Here is a 17,180-nt window from a genome sequence, read left to right on the forward strand (position 1 = left end):
CATTTATCAGCTCGTGCATTTCAATTACAAAAGAGACTCATATGCGATACCCTACTGTATATTCCATGCATATTCGACCAATATATCTATCTGAGGCAATACTGTCGTTGGATTCACGTTGAAGTTGTCAGATCAAGGACTAACGCAGGGACGTGTGCCTACTACCCTGAGCTAAGTATATCTACCCAGCCACCCATTACGTGGGACTCAGGTTACAACTCTAGCAGGTTATCAGACGACCCACTTCTTCTACACAAGCAAGAATATGATTCCGTACAGATGTGTCAATCATCATCAAATCTCTGCATTTGTTAGAAAATTCCCGTATCCCGATAATCGATCATCACGTCACACATGCAATAATAGACATGGGTGAATCTATCACCTGACGTAACCTTACCGTGGTGAAAGATAGATAATAACAAGAGATGTGAAGGGGGGTCTGGGGGAGGAGCCCCCATAAGTTACGGTTAGATGCTTGTAGGGGGTGGTCCCGGTAAGTCTCGCCCAGGCCCCCCTCGTTCGTAGGGCCACCACTGCGTATAGTTACAGCCGACGACTCAATTTGAATATTTGCATGACTTGCTCAGCGGACTTGAGTCGTGAGTTAATTTTATGCGACTCAAAGAGAGAGAGAGAGAGATATGATATTCTCTTTCGCCTGCACCATCGAGATGCTTTGACGACGGAGTTGCGATACGGCCCCATGAGGTCATCTAGTCTGCGCCCCCGGTTTTTTTCTCCTCCGTGCTATCCGTGATTGCTGAGCGCCTAGCAGGATAGCTGCGGATACCAATTTTCGAGTCTTTGGTATGACCCGGCCAGATCGAACCCACGACCTACCGCTCGAGAAGCCGGACGCATAACCACTACACTAACTTGCGAGTCGCGGGTAGTGACTGGATTCCAACTATGCTTCTCAGAATGCTCTTAGTCTTAAAGTTTATTGTTTCTATGCCAAGATGATGCCGTTTTGAACCGACCTTTTCTTTTCGAGTAGATACGAGTGATAATATTCTTATGATTTGAAGCTAATACGCCTGGTTGCACTTATTGGATATATTGCGCAATACTTTTCATGCTATTAATCGATATCGGAAATGTTTTTATTGTCATTTAGACGCTGCAGGGTGCTGGCTGCAGCTTGCGCTGCATTGACGGTAATTTGCTGGTAATTGGTACATGGCTGGTAATTGTTGACTTAAAGCCGAACTCCGTTGACCGTGTTTAAAGTTAACTTATGCAGACAAGGGAAACTGAGATGGCATTTCAGAGAGAGAGATAGAAGTTTGCCTTTGCCTTGACCGATGTCTTAGAATATCCAGGCAATATATCATTTATGAGTCTCGGTCCTGTTGGCTTACATTACGGATTACATGCCGTGCGTGAGAGTCGAGAGATATGACACAGCTGATCCATATCAGCATGGGTAATGGGCTCGTCTGATTGGGGATAATATATACTTGAAAGTCTGAGAGTATCCACAAGATGCACACAACTACACATAGGTTGAGTTGTTGTTGCTATAATTTATTTCAATCTTTTGCAGAGTAGCCTACTAGTTCATTGTCAGATATGACTCTACAAGCAATAAGATACAAGGATGGTGCACTGAGTGTATTGGATCAATTGAAACTTCCCTCGAAAAGTACCTACGTTGATATCAAATCAGTCAATGATGGTTGGAACGTTATAAAAACTATGAAAGTACGCGGCGCACCTGCGATTGCACTTGTAGGAAGTTTGAGTGTCGTGGTTGAGATATACGAACAAGAATTCGAAATCAATCAAGCATTCATCGACCTTGTTGATAAACACCTCACTTATCTGACATCAGCAAGACCTACTGCCGTGAATATGCGCAAAACTGCCTCCTATTTGATGGAATTCCTAAATAATCTATCTAGGGATGTTGCAAGCCCTCAGGAGTTGAAACTAAACTTCATTTCAGAAGTTGAAAGACTTCTCAAGAAGGACACAGATGATAACATAAGTGTAGGCAATTACGGAGCAAGTCATATAATGTCAAACCCATCCTGCACAAAACTCAATGGTAAAGCGTCTGTGCTGACGCATTGTAATACAGGATCTCTTGCCACAACCGGATATGGGACCGCCCTAGGAGTAATCAGATCTCTCTTTTCACAAGGAAACCTTGACCATGCCTATTGTACGGAAACACGTCCCTATAATCAAGGTGCCAGATTGACGGCATACGAACTGGTTTATGAAAAAATTCCAGCGACGTTAGTTGCTGATAGCATGGTGTCGCTTCTATTTAAAGAAAAATCAGTTGCAGCTGTAGTAGTAGGAGCTGATCGTGTTGCTAAAAATGGAGACACGGCTAACAAAATCGGCACCTATCAAATAGCAATAGCTGCTAAGTACCACCAGATTCCTTTCTACATTGCCGCACCGTTCTCGTCCATTGATCGCAACACTGAAAGCGGCGACGATATTGAAATCGAGATACGGCCGCAGGAGGAACTAGCAAATATCAATGGTCAACGGATTGCCGCTGAAGGGATCTGTTGTTGGAATCCGGCATTTGATGTCACTCCGCATCAACTGATTACTGGAGGAATAATTACAGAGTTGGGTGTGTTCCGTGCGGATGAGATAGCGAATTATCTTGAAAAATCTGAGAAGCTTTAATTTCAGGCAACTTCCAGAGTGTGTTCCTGTTTGGATGAAATAGTAGATTTAATTTGAGTCAACTTGCAGGCACTAGTATTATAAAGCAATCACCAGTGCTGGGATGTCTCTAGTCACCTTTTTCGCATGACTTGACTTGAGTCACTTTGCTAAAATGACTTGACTCGACGCAAAATTCACGTGTCAATATTAAATAATCAGTGTCGATAAAAATCACTGTATCTTCCATATGTTCGGATTGTTCCGTTGTTCAAGAAACGCTGGTATTACCAGTGAGAGCGACCAATGATTGTGTGTTTTACTGAGCCTCCATTTTTCTCTCATAAATAAATTGACCACAAACGAAGTGATCGAACCTTACAGCTTATTTTGTCGCAAACTAGTAGTGAAGTAATTTCATAGCAAACTATTCATTTGTTTTTTGTTCTCTTACCTCAGCCAAACCTCTTGTATTATTGAAATCGAATAGGACTAGGTTATGTACTCCTCAACCATTGGCACGGGCTCGAATTGTATCCATATCAATGCGTAAATGTTAAATATATCGCATCTTATTAATTCGTTTCTCTATTTTGGCAGGAAACTATAAACTGAGGCTATGAAATCACGTAGTTTGACAGTTCTATGTATATGTGAGCAATACAGCGCCTTCTTGGGTGTATATTCAAATCTATATTCGTTCATCGGTCCAGAATCAATGACCACTCGATCTGTATTTCAGACAGCTAGCGAAATGCAATGACATGATCATGCAACTTGTCCTTTGAAAATCGATTAACTTGACTTGAGTCGGAGTGTGCAATGACTCGTAACTCGAAGGTAGTGACTTGATCCCATCACTGGCAATCACGGATCTTAATGGCGTAGCTAGGGTTACCATATTATAGGGTCCGGTCCGGTCATCCGCATGTATGACCCGCTGGAATATTCACACAACAGATTACGCGTCATTCAGTTGTGCCTGATCGTTAGCATGGGTGTCAAAAGCTAGAAAGGAGGACGAATTCCCGAAAAGGAGGACACTTGGGCGTCCTCGTAGCAGAGTTCGTGATAAAGGAGGACATATGGTAACCCCTAGATCAGCGGTTCTCAACCGGGGGTCCGCGGACCCCTAGGGGTCCGCGAAGCAATTTCAGGGGGTCCGCGAGACCTCTAATTTTTTTTTTTTTTTTTAGTTTGAGAAAGCATGAGGCAGTTTCGCACCACAACTGCTAAAACCTCATGACTCATATCATCAAAATAATCGTCTGACATGAACTATCGTTGCTAATTATGGAGATAGTAACGTCAATCAAGGTGACTTCGCAATGTCTGCAAAACCTTCTCGATTTGAAGTTGTCAGTCTCATCAAATTAGTGAACAGTCATTTGAAATAAAAATTTCCGAAGTATTTCCCTAATTTGTCCCAATGCAGGAATTGAAACCTCGCCACGAAATCCATTTTATCCTGTGATATACATAACCACTATTTGAACAGGTTCTTGGAGCTACAGAACAATTGAATAGTATATTCATATTGAAATGAACCCGAATATTTTCGGCTGACACTCGTCAAAAATCGGCCAATGATATACCTGCTCTTAAAGCTCGCTCAGCTATCATATTTGGCGCATTCTTATTGCAGGTGCTCTATCGATATAAGGCTGGTTTTTTGATGAACAAGGAGTGTTTCGTTGCTATCAGGGCATTACGCTCCAACTCTGAAATTCATATCACCAGTTATATTGGTATGCAGCCTTGTCTTGTTAATGTTCAATTGTTCATGGTCGAAAATGTTTGCTCGTAAATTTATATGTAAACCGAAACAGAACAAGTCGTTTCATGACAGTGTTTCTCAGTGGAAGACTTGGATTGATTCTTTGGCGCATAAAATTTGTCGATACTTTTAGATTAGGATTTCACTTTGACGAAAGAAACTCTCTGCGGGCCGATCAAAATGCCACCGCGGGCCGAATTTGGCCCGTGGTCCGTATGTTGCCCGTCCCTGCCCTCGATGCTGGACATGATATGTTCATAAAATATATGTTTTTTTTTCATTTTGGTACCATAAATGTTGCGCTCACACCAAAAGTATGGTCGGAAGCGTTATGCGTTAACATTGTATTAGCCTCGATCTATCTTAGCGGAAATGGTTTTTGGCACTCTTCGTTCATATCAAAACGAAGACGCGGATTTTCAAGATACGACCAAGTACTTCAAGAAATACAGTAGCAAAATTAGCTTTGAAATAATAAAAGTCTACCAATTTCTACCCGAGAAAAGTCATTATTTTGCTGTTTATCACAAGCCTACAGTTCATATTTGCACAAGATAGATATGAAGGTTGCACCATAATAGAGCTAAAATTGAACTAAAACTTGAGGGGGTCCGCGACGGTCAAAAGGGGTCCGCGAAGCCAAAAAGGTTGAGAACCACTGCCCTAGATATAGCACTTTTTTCTTATCATTTGATACTCCATGATTCGTGTATGTATTGTTTGAATTATTGTCATGTACAAAGAAAATCTCAACATCAAGCGGTCATAGTGGTATGTTTACTTGCAAATGCATGCATAAGCGGGGAAAAAAAACAAGTGGATTTATGCCCAACATTTTCAGGCTGAAGAATGTGGACTCTTGGAGAAGTGTATACCAATACTGGTCAAACTTGCATTGCACGCTGGAGTTCAGCATATGTCTTCGTTCCGGGAGTCGGTGAACAATTTGTTGAAATGCCGATGGAAATGTTGCTTTCTTTCAGTCCCCAGGTTTATATTTCCAACTATGACCTCGGTAAGAATTTTGCCGTCACAAAATCAGGTCGCACCGTGATAATGAAAATTCAATACAATTCATGCAATAGTGATCTTCGTGCAATGCATTCAGTTCCTTATGAAGTTCCTTTCATCCTTCCATGCTACTTCTTGCATTAATTACAGATCATGTAAAAAAGCAGCAATGTGTGCCAGTGTCTCTTGTCCATAGGCAGCCGCACTAGGAGCATTTGAAAATCTGCAATTGTGTTATGGACTATGGAGCATCATTCACTGCGTAGTCTTTTCGCAGGCCTCTCATCTGGCAGCAGCTGCTTCTGCGAATCATTGACACCTATCAGATGAAAAGATAATATAATTCATCATATTTGTTAGTGCTTTTCGCAGTAGGTTACAGAAAAGGATAAACGGACAGATGACTTTTGCAAAACGAATTACGTATCACTACGGAACATTATTCAGGTTTGCCATCAACTAATGGAATAACTAAATTTTGTCGCAGTTGTTCAATCGAACCCTTGATAGGGTCTACATCAACACCTAAACCTGATGGCACCAAAAAAGGTTTGGTGTCACTTTGGCCAAGCTTTAAAACAGTGATGTGTAACTAGTGAGCAAAGGCGGTTAGGTCGGTATCAAAGTGCATTAGTGGCCTACCGCCTGGACATAGTTTGATCATGATTTCTGACTCGACATATCACAACTGAAAATCAGACTTGTACAAACTAACAATTTCGTTAGTTGCTGGTGCAATAAACACTGTTTCTAAAGGCGCATTATAAAGATATTCAGTTGCCAAACTACTGGAAAACACGTGTCAAATAGGCACGAATCTTGATACCGGTGTTCGGCTGTCTATTGCTCTTGCAGCCATTGCTAGCTCAGAGTCGTCACTACTAACAGTGGAATAGGAATAGCATGTTATATATTTTGTCCTTAATGTTTTTGCGGCATATACATCGACTCATGATATATGTTAGGGTTGTAATGACTCGAGTAATTTTTGCAAAATTCAGAAATGACTCGACTTGAGTCAATCGACTTGGACTCGAGTCGTTGCGTATGACTCGAACCAAGTCCTATGACTCATGACTCGGACGGCCAAGACCGACATTTCATTGTAATTTCAAATAGTAAAGTAACCACATTATTGGGACTTCGTCTCTTGGTACAGGTACTTGAAAATGCGACCAGAAACTGCTAAAAGTGAGGAAAATTAGAATATTATAAATGCGAACCATTAGATATCACCAAATAGAGTTATAAAAAGTGGGTTAAAAAGACCCTAACTGGAAACTGAGCTGAGCAGTCAACACAATGACTTGGACTCGAGTCGTAATACAATGACTCAGACTCGACCCTCTGATCGCTGACTGTGATGACTAGATGTGTTTTACATAGTTAGTTGCAGATTCAGTTTTAAAAAATGAGTAGTTGAGCATTTTGAAAATCCAGTAGTTTGTAAAAGTCTGGTGATAATGACAAAGCATAAGTTAAAGCATAAGCTACTGTTGAAACAGTAGCGACAGAAGTGTGGGCTACACACGTAGTGTGGCCAGGTTGAAAGTGGATGGCTGCACAGTATACATACTTGGGAACTGGCTTGATGATGATTGATTGGTGTAGCTTCCCAACGAATTTGAGTTAGCGTAGCTCGGCCCATTACTGCCTGAATCACGAGTACTTTCGTCCTGATTATACAACATGCTGGAATCGCAGGACTTCTCATCTTGCATGAACGAGTCCCTTGAGCTTTCATCATCCAGTTCATTCACAGAAGACGGTGTCGATACATTTGTGCTATCTGTGAATGAGCAGCATCTACAGTTCAAAAGTATTCAAAATATAAAAGCATCATAGTGCTAATTTGATAGCACTACAATTACTCTAAGATTGACTACCCAAGTAGGCCTACATCTGAAAAGTTACAACCACATAACCGTAGCGCAAAATTGGAGACAAAAATGACTCTACTGTTCTTGATAGTTGAAATATATCGATGCAAAAATAGCCCATAGGAGCATATGGACAAATATTTTTTAATTTAACGCAGACTAATTTTGACTTTACCAATTTATAGTCACAACTTTTTGGAATAAATTTTATTTTTACGTCATTTAAATGAGGAGAAAATCTTAGTTTAGTTTGCTGCTATTGGCATAGATTTACTTACAAAACAAATTCATATCATAGACCAAGGCTACTCAACTGGCGGACCTTATCAGTGTCGAATTCGGATCTTATCAGTCTCAAATTTCCAAATCGTTTTCCTGATTTTTGCAAATTACCAGCGCAAAGTCTCACTATGTTTGGATCGCTTCGACATCTTCCTTTCTCTTCATTGTATCGCATTTTTTGTGGTGTATTGAACTGATAAAATTGCTAATAAACCAATGATGATGATGATGAGATGCAAGTCGGCGTTTTCAAAAATGAGCTTTGTAAAGAATAGATTTCACATCAGTACGACCAGTAAACGATTGAACAAAGGTAAGATAATACCGCAAACATGATTGGTGTGATAAACCTATTCTATACAAGCCGGAGCTATTATAATCTAGGTGTTAAATTAGCAAACTTCCCTTAGTCATTTCATTGCTTCCATTAATATTTTCCATTTACGGAATATGCTACTTCAAGATGAAAAAAATGGATTATTGAATTTGGAGGGATTATCTGCTAGACTGCTTCCAGTAATAAGTTTGGTGTGACAGCGGGTTTTTTGAGTAGGGTTGGTGCTCGCACCTTGCAAATGGGAAACAAATCTTGCAAATGGGTAACGATTTACCTTGCATATGGGAAACAATTTTGCAAATGAGCAAGGACTGATTTCACCTTGCAAATGACCAACAACACGGTCGAAACACACAACGTGGTGGGGTGATCCGCCCACCAGTGAAGCAAGACCCAGATGGGTTCACCCCCCACAAATTCAGCGAAATCCAAATCCAAATTCGAAAATCCAGATGTTCATCCAAAACTGACGGACGTTAATTGGTGCAACCATATGACCCCTCCCCACCACCAATTCGGATTGATCCAAATCCAGATTTCGATCAAATCCAAATCCGAAAATCCACATCTTGATTCAAAACTGACGCCAGATGTAGTTGGTGCTAGCATATGCCCCCCACCAATTCAGCGAAATCCAACTCCAGATTCTCATCATGATTTACCTTGAAATTCATCAGAAATCCGACGATTTACCTTGCAAATGGACAAGGTGTGCCATTGCATATGGGCAAGAATCTTGCGAATAGGAAAGAATTTACCTTGCAAATGGGAAAGAAATCTTGCAAATAGGAAAGGATTTACCTTGCAAATGGGCCTATATGGAATCTCTGTCCATTTTTTGAAATAAATCCTGCGTGATGAGAGCTTTTCTATATAGAATAATTAAGGAATTAAACAGAAAATCCTGCGTGACGTTGCCACCAATTCCAACCAGGCAAATGGGAAACAAATCTTGCAAATGAGCAAGAATATACCTTGCAAATGGGTAACGATTTACCTTGCAAATGGGAAAGAAATCTTGCAAATGGGTAACGATTTACCTTGCATATGAGAAACAAATATTGCAAATGGGTAACGATTTACCTTGCATATGGGAAACAAATCTTGCAAATGGGAAAGGACTGATTTCACCTTGCAAATGACCAACAACGGTCGAAACACACGACATGGTGGGGTGATCCGCCCACCACTGCCACTGTGCAAGCTGCAAGGTACGAACACCAACCCTACCGGTTTTTTTTTCATAAAATATACAAGTAGCCTAAATATTCAGAAAGTTGTGCATGACGTTGCCAGCTGTTCCAGACAGTGTTAGATGTAGGAACTAGAACTTGTGATAGACTTCTGGATGTTCTGAATATAGTAGGACTAAACAAAGACAGGCCTATTTGGGAAAACAAGGACTTACGTGGTGCTGAAGAGGCTTCCAAGGCATCCAGTATCCTATGACGAGGTGGATTCTCTGACAGTCTCCTGCTGGAATCTTTGTTCTGATCTTGCTTACCAGGCCCTTTGTCCACAACAGGCACCCACTTGAATATTCGCACAGTTGTGTCAGCGATCGTCACCCACTTTTTCTCCCTGAAATTGTTTTAAGGACGGATTTGCAGGTAAATACAATGTTCTTTCTAATTCTTAACTAGTTGCTGAAGATCAGACTGTCCCTGACGAGTGTCGGCCGAAAATATTCGGGTTTATTTCAAGATGAATATATTATTTAAGGATATAAACATTTCATAAATATATACCAAGTTCTATATACCATTTTCTGACTTTATCAAGGGCTGACATAGCACGCTTGATATCGTCTTTAGCTCGACTCCTTGTCTCAGCGCGCGCAGATCTACCCGATGACATCGTCGTTGACTTTGCGAATTCAATTAACAATATCCAGGAAATCTACAACGATAAAGGTCCAAAACATATACGCACGTCGTACCTTCGCACAATAATAGTAATACGAAATCTAACGCTCTATAATGCGGACACGGACCCTACTGAAACAGGATCCGCTGTGAGGAGAGAAAGAGAGAGAGAGAGAGAGAGAGAGAGAGAGAGAGAAAGAAAGAAAGAGAGAGAAAGGAAGAGAGAGAGATTTAGTCAACTGATGACGCCAAAACAGAAGACGTAAAAAGATGCGGTATAAAACAAAAACCATGCCGGCAGCATAAAAAAATCAACACTAAACGAGCATGCACCTTGACAATCTCAAAAATTTCACTTCCTTTGTTACAAAAATTTGCTCGAAATATACAGCTTTCCGTTTGTGAATATTTAGTGACTCTCTAATGAGAGTTTGACCCGCAATCACAACATCAAGAGCAAAATACACCACAGGTATAGTCACCGAATAATCCTTATTCAACCAATCAATGAAATTGATATCGTTGTCTGATGTAAAAAATCTAGCAGGTGAACGGGGTTAATTTTGATTTCATATGTTTACTGTATCATAAAAACCAAATCCATGCGATTGAGGAGCCGGCTACTGCTGTATAATTTATTAATGGGGTAATATCGGTAGCAAATAGAACCCCGTTTTACAATCTGGTCAATATCAACGTAGCAATATGGAAATATGATATCATTTGATTTTCCCAGTTGATACATTCGGCGACGTTTAAAACGTCAATATGTACTTCAGCATTGTGGCATTATGCGGCCCGAGTCGTCGCCAGGTATCGTGTACAGCACATTAATATAGGCTATCACTTCATTGAAATCTAGGGTTGGAATTAGCAATATGACGTCACGTTACGTCATGAGGTCCACGTCCGCGCTCACACAGAACCTTTTAAAAACCTGAACCCGAACCTTTCAGAGGTTCACCTCATCCCTACTTGCTACCCTGTACCACAATTGAATTATTTTGTTGCAATGATCAAACAACGAATAGTTGTGACAAGAAACTAAAGTATTGTGAAAACCCGGTATTTGACGTCTTGATATTTTCCGGTTGTAAAATTTTTGGTGAAACTTTCCGCGCGCTTTCCTTTGTCAGTCTGTCGACGGGATTGGTCTTGGGTTGGAGTGAGCACTGAGTACGGAGTAAGTTGCTGCTTTTTAATTAATTGTTACTAAGATAATACGACTGGAGTCTGTGGCTGCATGAAGCGCAAATCAGCAGTATATGAAGGAATCGGACTATTGAACCAGACCAGGAAAGGGACGCTACAAATTTGGCGAGCACGCCAGGACATACTGTACTGATTTGTGCTATTGGAATAACGGCGACGCTACGGTACCGAAAGGATGACAAAAACCAGAAGTAGAAAGACCAGGCGCGAATCTATTGAGAAGTATGAGGCAAACGATCAGGAAAGTGAAGAACAATATTCTGCCTTCGTCAGTAGAGCAGTGGGGGAATTGAAGGAATATCTAAACAGAAAGATTGCAATACAGGAAGAAAGGCTGTTAAAAACGGAAGCTCGACTGAGTAATAGAATTGATGGTCTTGAACAAGGACTAGCCGAGATTATGACTTTTATTCGGACGGTAACCGGCGCTACACTGCCAGCTCAACCTGCCGCGGCGACTGCTGAACTTGAGTCGGTTGAGCAAGAACAGGAAATTGTGACCTCGTCAGAGCCGGTTGTTGAAAAATTCCCGGAACCAGTCAGTCCATCATCAGGAAAGTCAGCCGTAAGTGATGGTATTTCTACGCCGAGAAATTTAGCCCCAGTCATGGAGCAACATTTGACCAATAATTCTGGTCGTTATAGACCTAAACGGCCTCAACCGTTTGACGGAACTAGCTCTTGGAATAGTTATATATGCCATTTTGAAGCGGTGGCCGATTATAACAGATGGGATGACTATGAAAAGGGCTACGAATTAGCAACTTGTATGCTAGGGCAAGCTCTTGACTTACTCTCTGAACTAGCACCGTCAGATCGGAACAACTATGCGATAGTCGTGGCGCATATGCAGAATTTCTTCAATCCCACTGGGGGAGAAATGGCCTACCGGGCAATGTTTGACAGTAGGGTACGGAACAATGCCGAAACTCCCATGGAGTATGGAGCCGCTTTAAAGTTACTGGCAACAAAAGCATTTCCATCGCTGGATTTGCCTGGGCGGGACGTGATGTTGAAGACGCAATTTTTTAGGGGAATTGCTGACAGCGAAATGCGCAAGCTTGTTGCCATGCAGCAGCCGAAGTCATTAGAAGATGCAATAGCACTCGCCACTCAATACTATTACCTCGATGCTATGGACAATACCGTTAAGAGAGAGGGCAAGCCGCGTGCTGGCATCGCTTCTGTGACTAGGAACGAATGTCATTCGTCGTCGGATGAGCCGATTCCCAAGATGGATGATACTCTGAGTGAGCTCAAGGATTTGCTGCTGAAGCTGGTACAACAGAATACGCCGACCAAACCTTGTCCGCTATGTAAACAGCATGGTCATTGGGCCAGGCAATGCCCAAATGTACCGCCAGGAGCTCGCCGTTGCTTCAACTGTCGTGAAGAAGGGCACATGAGGAGGGACTGCCCAACACTCGGTGTTACAATGCCGAACGACCCTGTATCAAAAAACGCGATGCAGCAGGCATGAGGTCCTCATCGCCTGCTACTGCGATTGTTGATGATGAAAAGAAAATGGACCTGTTTTTGAGACCATGGATTTCAGCTATCCAGTGGGAAGATAGCTGGTATGCTAAAATTGAGGTGAATACTCAATCGATATGGTTTATGGTGGATAGTGGCGCTGGTACGACATTACTAGATAAATCACTTCTAGAATCGATTGGTAGTGTTCTGAATCCGTGTATGCGTTCGTTCGATGCGGTGGGAGGATACCCACTGGACATCTCTGGTACCGTGGAGGTGGAGCTCAACGTTGGCTTGGTGGCGGCTCGACAGACGGTGGTTGTAGCGGATTTGGGTGTGCCAATCGGACTTCTTGGAATGGACTTTTTGAAGAGTCACGAGTGTGTCATGCATCTCTCTTCCGGAATACTGGACGTCGCAGGAGAAGAAGTGAAACTAACCAGTCATGACAGGGTACCTTTCTGCCAGTCAACCATTGACGATGATGTTGAAATTCCACTGCTGCACGAGAAAAATACTCCGTTTAAAACAGTAAGAAGAGAAAGTTCTGATTCACAGCACAAAAGTAGGCCTACGGGACAGCCAGTAAAGGGAGCGTCGTCTGAAGGAGGGTCCCCGGTGCTGGGGAGGAGAGGCTCATTGCGACACACACCGAAAACCGGCTACTGCGAAGAAATGAAAATTGTAGCTGCAAAGTTTGACAGCAAGGAAACTCCTGTCGATAAGGCAGAGAACCCGTGTTGCACCCGACGTAGATCCGGGGCCAATTCTGCGATCATGGGCATTCCGAGAGAGAGTCTGAAAAGACGCAAGAGCAGGGTCCTGCTCTGGTCCGACGTTGTCAAGAAGAATGCGAAGAAAAAGACAAAACCCGCTAATGTAAATGTCCAGCGTCAGAAACCTGCCAAAATCGATCGTAGATTTGTTGGAACGACTCCGAAGCAGCAATCCTTGTCGCATCATGTGAACTCGCCTGTGACGATGTACATTGGGAAACGAGCAAAATCCAGGAGATTGAAAGTGACCGTTGTCGATTGGCCGACCAATCAGCTCAATTCTGGTATGAGTTCGGGGACCACTACCTCGGGGGGTGAGATAATTGAAGGCCAGCCTACCCAGAGTGAGGTGGCAGTCCAACGAAAGACTCGAGGCAGTAAGATTGTAGAAAAACGTGTTGCTCCCAAACCCACAGTCGTCGAACCCCAGAAAGTGGGTGAGAAAAGACGAAGTAAGACGGAAACTGCAGTGGGAGAAGTACCGAAGAAAATGAGATCACAGAAAACTGCAGATGCAGAAACAAAATTTCGCTGTCGGAGTAACCCCAGTAATAAGAGAATACAGCCAAAGGTTGGTGAAAAAAAAAAAACTGGTTTTACGTGTCGTCAACTTGCGACATTACTTGCATGAGGCTGACCTCGCGCAACCTTGATGAAGAAATCCGATCCGGAGGTCGAAGGTTAGAATGTAGATGTTAAGACGCCTGATACTTCCCGCGGAGATGCAGACTTCGAATCTTGTCAGTGACGTCTTCGCGTTAACTTGAACGTTTTCTATTTGATGCCCTAAGCATTTAGCTCTTGTTTAGTATGTTTATGTTGTTGTTGCTTCTTTCTTGCTAACTCCGTTCGCTCGACCATATTGATTTCGATTGCTATTAAGAGAATCTCCATCAAAAATACGAGGGGGTAGTGTGAAAACCCGGTATTTGACGTCTTGATATTTTCCGGTTGTAAAATTTTTGGTGAAACTTTCCGCGCGCTTTCCTTTGTCAGTCTGTCGACGGGATTGGTCTTGGGTTGGAGTGAGCACTGAGTACGGAGTAAGTTGCTGCTTTTTAATTAAATGTTACTAAGATAATACGACTGGAGTCTGTGGCTGCATGAAGCGCAAATCAGCAGTATATGAAGGAATCGGACTATTGAACCAGACCAGGAAAGGGACGCTACAGTATAAAGTAAACGCGTTTTGTGGTAGGACAAAGCAAAATTATTGATGGTAATAGTTTGGACATTTTTTTTAGTATTCTGAGCATTGATGGTCTGCGATGACCATGATTGGGAATGCAGATTCAGTTGACGACTTGCAGGTTATCAAATTGATTCTCTTCACCCGAGGGAAATTGCGCCTCTAGCCTACTATATCGGAGTTGAGTATGGAAAATACAGAACAGGTACCAACATCAGTAGGGGAAGGTATTTACCTCTGCCGCCATAACTTCATGATTCGTAGGCTTACTATACAGCGTCGGTTCGCGAATTCGACAGAGCGTTGTTTTACTGCGCTGCGATTGTCGGAGGTTACGCCACGAATCGTTACGGCAGATAATTTGAGACTGGTCCTGCGCTCCCATTGTACTTTACAAAGCCAACTTTTCGCAAGGAAAATTATGCAGCCCAATTTGAAATCGCACATATTTCATACAACTACATTGAGTTGTCAGTACCTTCTCAAGTTCATACATTCTTATTGCATACTAACACAAAACACATTATTTCGATATGTGAGACTTGGATCGCGAGATGACAATAAAAGTCAGATTTGGGTCACGGTCTAAAAAGTTTAAGAACCACTGGTGACGTCATATTTTGTGATACGATTGTTGATATACAGTGTTCTTTCCAATTCTCTACTAGTTGCTGACGATTGCCCCTGACGAGTGTCAGCCGAAAATATTCGGGTTCATTTCAATATGAATATACTGTTCAATTGTATATTGAAGTTCTGTACTTCCAAGAAGCTCTTCGAACCACTGGTTTATATGATTCACAGGGGGCTTAGCCCTCCTCTTTCTAAGTAACCCAATGGTCCTCAGCCGGGGGTCCGCGGACCCTAGGGGCCCGTGCAGCATTTTCAGGAGGCCCGCGAAACCGCTGAATTTGCAAAATGATTGATAACCCATAATTTGTAAGTTTCTAAGCTAAGGGAATCTTGACCCAGTTTCTCTTCATATCTGCTGGTTAACCGCAGGACTCACATCAACAGAAGAGTTGTCTGAGATGAAATATCCTATGTGCAAAATCACTTAAATTGCCAAATTACTAATTCTATACTGATACAAACATATTGCTGTGTCGTAATATTTTGTTGGGATTTGTGGAAAAACTGAAAAATAGGGAATAGAACGTTCAATCGACGTGTCTGAAATTTAGCCACTAAATCCATTTTTCCTGTGAAATACAAGCAACCATTACCTCAGAAAACTTCAAGATGAACTTTTGTATAGAAATGACTACGGTGGACGTGCCATATAGCCTATGTTGTGATCATACCCAAAGGTCTCGTCAAATTCGTTACGCTTTATTATTCCATTCGTCTCCACCTACCTTTGTGGAAATAGATTTTCGGATTACGTTCATATCAAATCGAAGGTGCGGATTTTTAGACACGACCACGTATTTCAAGAAATGCAGCTTTGAAATAATAAAATACTACACAATTTCTACATGTAGTATGATGTTATTTCCAAGAAAATTCAAGTTGTTGCAGTGTATCAATAGCCACAGTTAATATTTATTGAATACAGATGACGATTACACAATAATTGAGCCTAATTTGAAAGGGGACATATTTGAGGAGTTCGCGGGGATCCGGATCGTTCAGAGAAGAGTCCGCGAAGACAATGGTTGAGAACCACTGGTCTAACCTCTACCTTCGGGTTCCAATGCACTCAACGTACCGGACCATGCAAAATTTTGTTTTACTTCCTCGATTTTAACTGTTTGAAGTTGGATTCAGAGCATTGGCTATTACAAACGAAACATAGCAGGGGCGGGCAACTTACGGCCCGCGGGCCAGATGCCCAGATCTGACCCGCAACGGGATTTTGAGCGGCCCGCAGACAGATTCTACCCTGAAAGAGATATTCCAACCTGAAACATGGACAATTATTTTTGCGTCATTGAATGGATCAAAATTTACCAATCCAAAAAAGATGGCCTTAAAACTATATTCTTTCTTTTCGGGTCTCGTACATTCGCGGACAAATATTTCCGATCATGGACATTAGCAATACAAAGCTGCGTCCTAATCGAACTGATGTTTACCCGCAGTCTTTACTAAGGATATATACGTCCAATATGGAGCCAGCGGTAAATGAACTTGTTGTACTTCGATCGACTACTGATGTCTCATTGACTTCAACATCTATTGAAGTAGGCTACATTATCTTAAGAAATTCAATAAATACTGTTTTGGTTTATATGCTTAAAACTTGAAGTTTACATTAAATACGATTTATTCCTTGAAGTTCTGTACCTCAAGAAGCTGTCTATTTCTTGTATAGGTGAATAAATACGCGATTAGTTTATAGATTCAGGAATCCGACCCCCCAACTAATTCATTTTTCCATATCCGGCCCGCCTACTGGAGAAATTGCCCGCCGCTGAAACATAGGAATGGATTGGCAGTAGAGAATGACGTGAGGTGGAGCTTATGCAGGGCCGTAAAAGCACTTCGTCAGACCCCCCAAAAAACGTTGGCCTTGACCCCCCCCCCATATGGTGATAAACCAAACTTCTGAGGGGATTCGCCCCCCAGACCCCCCTCAGGCTATACGCTGATGAAATCGGTGAATGAGATCGGGGATTGCATATATATATTGCTATCAATTTCTTGTCCTCTCTGCTCACGTAATCAGATTTACCGGTAGAGCTGAGTAAGGTGTCTTTGAACTGTAGAGCCCATAAATAATATATCTAATTGAACAT

General features: G+C 42.1%; 3 protein-coding genes across 3 annotated transcripts; 2 read left to right on the plus strand and 1 right to left on the minus strand.

Moving 5' to 3' along the window:
* Positions 1-1,276: 1,276 nt before the first annotated feature.
* On the plus strand, positions 1,277-2,810 carry LOC145447275 (methylthioribose-1-phosphate isomerase-like). Its single transcript, XM_080325692.1, has one exon. It carries the CDS (start codon positions 1,576-1,578, stop codon positions 2,653-2,655), a length of 1,080 nt encoding a protein of 359 aa, XP_080181818.1. The 5' UTR covers positions 1,277-1,575; the 3' UTR covers positions 2,656-2,810.
* A 2,328-nt stretch (positions 2,811-5,138) lies between these two features.
* LOC145447154 (B-cell CLL/lymphoma 7 protein family member B-like) lies at positions 5,139-9,825 on the minus strand. Its single transcript, XM_080325566.1, has 4 exons — positions 9,684-9,825; positions 9,330-9,502; positions 6,999-7,211; positions 5,139-5,741 (listed from the first exon to the last, which is right to left on the minus strand). The coding sequence occupies exons 1-4, from the start codon at positions 9,776-9,778 to the stop codon at positions 5,674-5,676; spliced, it is 549 nt and encodes a 182-aa protein (XP_080181692.1). The 5' UTR covers positions 9,779-9,825; the 3' UTR covers positions 5,139-5,673.
* A 2,648-nt stretch (positions 9,826-12,473) lies between these two features.
* On the plus strand, positions 12,474-13,881 carry LOC145446661 (uncharacterized). The gene has a single exon (XM_080325013.1). The coding sequence runs from the start codon at positions 12,475-12,477 to the stop codon at positions 13,879-13,881; it is 1,407 nt and encodes a 468-aa protein (XP_080181139.1). The 5' UTR covers position 12,474.
* The last annotated feature ends 3,299 nt before the right edge of the window (positions 13,882-17,180 follow it).

This window comes from Botryllus schlosseri, chromosome 9 (genome assembly GCF_051294905.1).
Source record: "Botryllus schlosseri isolate E-star chromosome 9, Bs_hap1, whole genome shotgun sequence".
NCBI lineage: Eukaryota > Metazoa > Chordata > Ascidiacea > Stolidobranchia > Styelidae > Botryllus > Botryllus schlosseri.

Excerpts from the sequence above, each read along its gene's own strand:
- LOC145447275 (XM_080325692.1), top strand. The coding sequence starts at position 1,576 with ATGACTCTACAAGCAATAAGATACAAGGATGGTGCACTGAGTGTATTG.
- LOC145447154 (XM_080325566.1), bottom strand. The coding sequence starts at position 9,778 with ATGTCATCGGGTAGATCTGCGCGCGCTGAGACAAGGAGTCGAGCTAAA. Across the intron at positions 9,503-9,683 it reads CTTGATAAAGTCAGAAAATG|GGAGAAAAAGTGGGTGACGA; the intron begins GTATATAGAACT and ends AAACAATTTCAG. Across the intron at positions 7,212-9,329 it reads GGAAGCCTCTTCAGCACCAC|ATAGCACAAATGTATCGACA; the intron begins GTAAGTCCTTGT and ends GCTCATTCACAG.
- LOC145446661 (XM_080325013.1), top strand. The coding sequence starts at position 12,475 with ATGAGGTCCTCATCGCCTGCTACTGCGATTGTTGATGATGAAAAGAAA.